The 6100-nt window shown below is 41.4% G+C and overlaps 1 protein-coding gene across 1 annotated transcript; it reads left to right on the forward strand.

Annotated features, from left to right (window-relative positions):
* The first annotated feature begins 1167 nt into the window (after positions 1–1167).
* Positions 1168–4584, forward strand: LOC144710446 (NAD(P)-binding Rossmann-fold superfamily protein). Its single transcript, XM_078584219.1, has 12 exons — positions 1168–1328; positions 1495–1591; positions 1663–1727; positions 1809–1894; positions 1968–2052; positions 2135–2205; positions 2658–2789; positions 3553–3668; positions 3757–3880; positions 3964–4032; positions 4125–4245; positions 4322–4584. The coding sequence occupies exons 1-12, from the start codon at positions 1235–1237 to the stop codon at positions 4456–4458; spliced, it is 1197 nt and encodes a 398-aa protein (XP_078440345.1). The 5' UTR covers positions 1168–1234; the 3' UTR covers positions 4459–4584.
* The last annotated feature ends 1516 nt before the right edge of the window (positions 4585–6100 follow it).

Consider the following 6100-nt stretch of genomic DNA (forward strand, 5'->3'; position numbering starts at 1 on the left):
ATGTTTTCCGCCTACGATGACAGCGATAATGACAAAGGCTAATGTCGTGTGTGACTCCCTTGACAAAAGAGGGTTGTCGTCGTCATCGCACTACGAATTTACAATGTGTACTTAATTGGTTGCTTTTGTTCTAGGTAATGAGAGGGCAGGGGATCACATTATGGTTTATTCTGAGTTCATCATTAGATTAAGGTGGGAAATGGCAGAGAGTGAATCTAGGGCAGATTGACGACAGGCGGTTGTAATTTCTTTTTATACTAGGGTCTGCAAGCCGTGACCTTGTTTTTTTTACTTGGCAACAAATAACAAAATTTAGGGACCCTACAGATGGAGGACATCGATGATGACAACGCTATGGTTTTAACGTCAGTCCGCCAACATCAGCATCGTGCATCATCATTGTCGAGATGTAATGATCCCTTCTGAACATATGCTTCACTTGTTGGGATGCCAATATCGCCATGGATGCTTAACCATATGTCGAAAGGGGGAAATCTAATATCCCTCTATCAATACCCCTTGTTACAGTACCGATATCCAATATCGATATCTGTCTAGATATCAAGGTTCAATGTCAGATTCGTGGATATCTTTTTTGTGGATAATGGGCTTCCAAGTAATCGATATTTCAGATACCGAATATCCCCTAGCCGACATCACTTGTTATAGTACCGATAACCGATATCGATATCTGTGTAGATGTCAGGGTTCAATTTTGGATTTGAGAATATATTTTCTGAATAAACGGGCCTCCCAATAATTGACATATCCGATGGCAGACGATATAGGGGGAAGGGGGTTGGGTAGAGAGTGACGAGCAGCTTGCGGGCAGACATTAAACATATAGTCCTGGAGTAGACCATACACCATATTTTTTTTAAATACATCATATTGTTTTTAGAATTTTCTTCATATGGGACGAATATACTTCACAAAAAAACTTAGTTCCATTTAGAAAAAATCGGATAATTATACTTGGGAAATACATCTTAAATGTGAGAAAAGCTTGTTCGCGGGCCTGGGAGGATCTGATGTCTGTCTCCGGTGGGCTTCATGGGCCCAATTATTATAATGGGCCGAGGCCCACTAGCTAGCGAAGATGACGGAACATGGGGACTGCTAAACCTGCTCCGGCGGAGCATTATAATTGAGTTTAAATACAAGAAGCTCTGTTGCGTAGATTTGGGGAGGTCTTCAAGCTGTTCGTCGTTCGTGTCAGCCGATCCCCGGAGCGATGCAGCGTTACACGAGAGGATCATGGCAGCAATTGATACAGAGATCGCCTGCCTTGTCTGCGCAGCTTAAATCAGTCAATCCAATGCCGTCAGGTTGATCTCTTGGCCCCAAATTTTCGTCTCGAACGATGTCTTGTGTCTTGATTTTCTAGGGTTTTCTCTTCCGCGCGATCTCGATTATGTGTTTTGATTTTATAGTTTAGGCGCTCGATTGTGCTATTTTGCTTGTTTTTTTATGAATATGGATGTCACATTGCAGGGTACGATACCCATGACGTGCGTTACTCCTCAAGCGTCGCGGTCAAGGGAGTCGGGCATCTCGTTCGAAAGGGCACCGGCGGTCGGTCGTCCGTCAGGTGAAATTCCGAGAGAAGAGTTTTCTTTTGGTTAATTTCATCGTCGTAAGCCCGATTCTATGAAATTTTAGTGGCATTGTGGCAACTGTGTTTGGAGCCACTGGTTTTCTTGGGCGCTATGTTGTTCAACAACTCGGTGAGTGTTAATCAAACATTGGGCATTTCAGGATTAAGAATTCGTTGTTTTTGACTGGTTCCTTTTTGCCCTCCTTCGCAGCTAAAATGGGTTCCCAAGTTCTTGTCCCTTTCCGGGGCTCTGAAGATTCGCATCGACATTTGAAACTCATGGGAGATCTTGGACAGGTGTCAATCTCATATTTTTCATTCTTCGGCTTTTTTTTTTTCTGAACTCTGACTTTTGCCTCTTTGTTCTTAGATAGTGCCAATGAAGTACAACCCTAGAGATGAAGATTCAATTAAAGCTGTCATGGCCAAAGCAAATGTTGTTCTAAATCTCGTTGGTTGGTGCACATGAATTAGTCCATCTGGCAGAATGAATAATTCCGTGGATGATTTTGGTTATCTTTTTCGTTGTGATGGCAGGAAGGGATTATGAGACGAGGAACTTCAGTTTTGAAGAAGTAAATTATTCCATGGCGAAACAACTTGCTGTGGTTAGTATTCGTTATTTCTAGTAAGAGTTCATATATTTGGTAGGAAATCTTGCGCAGGTTTTGGCTACATCATCGACCTATACACTTGACAAGGAGAAAATCTGGGCTGAATATTTCTAGATATTAAAACTTGGATCCTATTGGAGGAAAAAAGTTAAAGTATGAACAAATCTTTGTGGTATTTGTTTGCCTGATACATTGTTGTCTTTGAATCGGCGTTTCAAACTTCTTAAAAGCAAGAAACATATTGACACACAAAAGACTAGCGATGACTCTGATTTTATACGACCACAAGTGAAGGAAATGTAGAAAACATACTAGGCTTGTCCATCTTGTTTTTGATTAAATACCGTCTTTTGGGTGGTTTTATTTTTAAACTATTATTATTTTCTCCTCCTAATTGTTGATGTAAATGAGTCTATGATATTTTAACAAATTTTAAATTCTTGTAGATAGCAAAAGAACACGGCGGGATAATGAGATTTATTCAAGTTTCTTGCCTCGGAGCATCGCCAACGTCTCCATCCAGAATGTTGCGGACGAAGGCTGCCGCTGAGGAAGCTATTTTAAGAGAATTCCCGGAGGTGAAACATTTTCATTCCATTCTTTCGTTTTTGTTTCTTCGAAGCGCCAACAGGCACCATGTACCCTCTTAATTCCTTGCTCCAAAATCTCCTGCGGCCACCAAATTGTTTTCCTTTTAGGGGCTTGGTTTTAGAGTTTATGATAGGCGGATCAGTCCTGATTTCAAATCTTGATCGTTGGCCCAGATAGTGATTTTATATGGACGAATTGAATGTCCAGGTTAGGGTTTTCCCATCCTGATAACATTATTGAGTACTGGTTATGGTATCAGAACTCATTAAGGCCCTAAATGAGATACGACTCGGCCAATATTCGATACTATTATCAGATGATGGATATCGGTATTACAGATACTTGTATTAGATATCTGTACTGATACGAATGTCTGCAATCAGTTTGAATGCGGATATTGATATCAGATGTCACTCTTTGATCTTTGGTATCACAAAGTACATCAATGTAATTTTCTGATCAAGATCAAGAAGGTCCACATATTGGTGGTAGATCCTGTGATCTACACTGTAAGTGGAATGGGCCAATTAGTCCGTTGCTCAGATTAAGATTTTTTTTTCTGGAAGAATGCTCAGTTTGAGATTTAGATCAGTCCCCGACACGTGGTTTATGGTTTACATTTATGGCTTAGGTTTTTGGGTTTTAGGGTTTGGGGTTTATGCCCTACAATTCGATAAAACTTGTCTGCAATCGAAGTAAATAGCAGCATGATGGCGTTTGAGAATCCCTCTCTCTTTCATTGAGTTGTAGGCCACAGTGATGAAGCCCGGTGTCATGATTGGCACCGAAGATAGAATTCTGAACAAGTGGGCACATTTTGCAAAAAAATGGAGCTTTATCCCTCTAATTGGCGATGGATCTACAAAGTGAGTCTCCTCAAAACTTGAACAATTGCATTCACTTAATTATGCAAACTTTGAATTGATTGATTCTATCTGTGAAATTGCATTGCAGAATCCAACCAGTATATGTTGTTGACGTGGCTTCGGCCATCATCGCGGCCTTGAAGGACGAAGGCAGTAGCATGGGCAAGGTGTACGAGCTCGGCGGTCCAGACATTTTCACTGTTCATGAACTGGTCACTGCTCTTCGCACCCTGCTCGTTGACCTAGAAGTCAACGGATTTTTTCATCTTCTGATTGAGAAATTCTTGTTATTCAGGCAGACCTCATGTTCGACACTATCCGCGAGTGGCCCCGGTACGTGAAGATTCCCTTCCCAATCGCGAGAGTAAGTCAACTAAAGTCTGTACTGGTCAACATTCTCGGTCAAACTCTTGGGACCCACATCGTTGACCACGGATGAGTTGACTTTTCCTGTAGGCTATTGCTTCCCCGAGGGAGTTCTTGTTGAACAAGCTTCCCTTCCCTCTTCCCACGCCCAACATCTTCAACCTAGAAGAGGTCAACGCCCTGAGCGTTGACACCCTGGTCTCGGACGACGGTGGGCCATCTCTCCATTCGTTTTGATTATTTCCGTTGACTAACTGAGTCGTTGACTGGGTTAACTTCTTCTCCAGCGCTCAAATTTGAGGACCTCGGCGTCAACCCGCACAATCTTAAGGGCTACCCCATCGAGTTCCTCACCTCTTACCGAAAAGGCGGTCCCGCCTTTGGGTCAACTGTCAGCGAGAAGCTGAGGAGCTCAGAGTTTTGACTTCCCTGAAAGTCAACGCAGTGCACCCCATCTGTTCCTCTTCTCAATAAGTCCAGCTGACACTTTGTTCATTCAGGATAACCTGGATTTATTTACTTTTATGAATCAGTCCTTCCCATTTCCTGATTTTCTGCGATTTCCTAGATTATTTTCAAATCTCGTTTATAACTTTTATAGATAAAACGTTTCTGGGCCCATTTAAGGGGACACCTTGTACTTGGTGCCTCTTTGCTGTTGGGCAACTAGGATTGTTGGACTGATGACGGACCGTTGTGGACAGAGTCGAGGATTGTTATGGCTGGGGACGAGGACTGTAATGGCAGGGGATGACGACCATCAATGATGGAGACAATGAATTGTTGTTGATGAAGGGGATGATGAACCTAATCGTCCAGAGTGGTGACTGTCAATAACAGTAATGATGATCATCATAAACAAAGGGGGCGAGGACAGTTGTGGATGGGGATGATGACCGTAATGGACTTGGATGAAGATAACAATTGCTGTCAACACTTCTCTCTCTGTCTCTCTCTCTGTCTCTATTGTTTTAACTCTCACACATGCTCTCGCGCTCTCTTGAAAGAAATTGAGAATGATTCAACAAGAGAAAAAGTGGGGAGAAGGAGAGACATAGGAAGATATATAAGATAAGGTTATTATTCAGAGCTGTATTCCACTAATTAGGTTGTTAACATCGGTTTGTGTTTATAATGTCATACTTATAACTTTATAACAGTTACTTTTATGATTTAATTGTAGTGTTATAATTGCCCTCTGTATTTTTGGTCTCAGGCTTTATCTCACATCCTATCTACATTGAATCCTATCTGTTTCTAATAAATCATATGCATGTTTAGTCCTAGATTCAATCCTGGCCGATAGATGTCTCAACACAAAGTGCGAGCCCTTTATTATCAGTCCGATCCTTCAGTTTAGTCATGTTTGTCAGTGCTGCTGCTGGTTGGACGATGAGTTGTTGACTCTGCATGACCCCCCATCAAGCTAAATGATGCAAATAAAATATTGAGCTTGTTCCTTATCTGCACAAATTGTGTTGTCGAGAGAAATTTTGTGAGAACATCCGCAAGCTGCCCTGCACAATTAATGAAGTTGATCCTTTTGTTTTTGGCTGCAACCTGTTCCAGAACAAAATGATTGTCAATTTCAATTTATTTCGTCATCGCATGAGACATTGAATCTGCAGCCAAATAATTTTTTCTGATATCATCACACCAAATAATTGGCAGAGAATCAGCTTGAACTCAAATCCACAGGATCTCTGATGCCACGGTAGCCAAGGAGTTGTGTTATGCTTCTATGCTTTGATCTTACTAACGAATGTTGTTTGAAAGAAGACCAGGAGGCTTAATTGTTTCAAATATATTCTAAAAAAGGTCATACTGACCATCCATCACTCTGATCTCCTGCTCAATCTGCATTGCTGAAGGCATGGATAGTAAATTCAGACTATTATGAATAAGTAACCCATAAAGAACAATGTCTTTCAGGTAGCGACATAAATGCTTAGGTGCTTTCCAGTTCCCATCAAAGGAAATGTCTAATCTAGTGAGAGAACTATATTTAATTGATCCTACAATTTTCCTGTAATGTGAATCATCACGTAGTTTATTATTGCTGACGG

This window comes from Wolffia australiana, chromosome 12, assembly GCF_029677425.1.
Source record: "Wolffia australiana isolate 7733 chromosome 12, ASM2967742v1".
In the NCBI taxonomy this organism is placed as follows: domain Eukaryota; kingdom Viridiplantae; phylum Streptophyta; class Magnoliopsida; order Alismatales; family Araceae; genus Wolffia; species Wolffia australiana.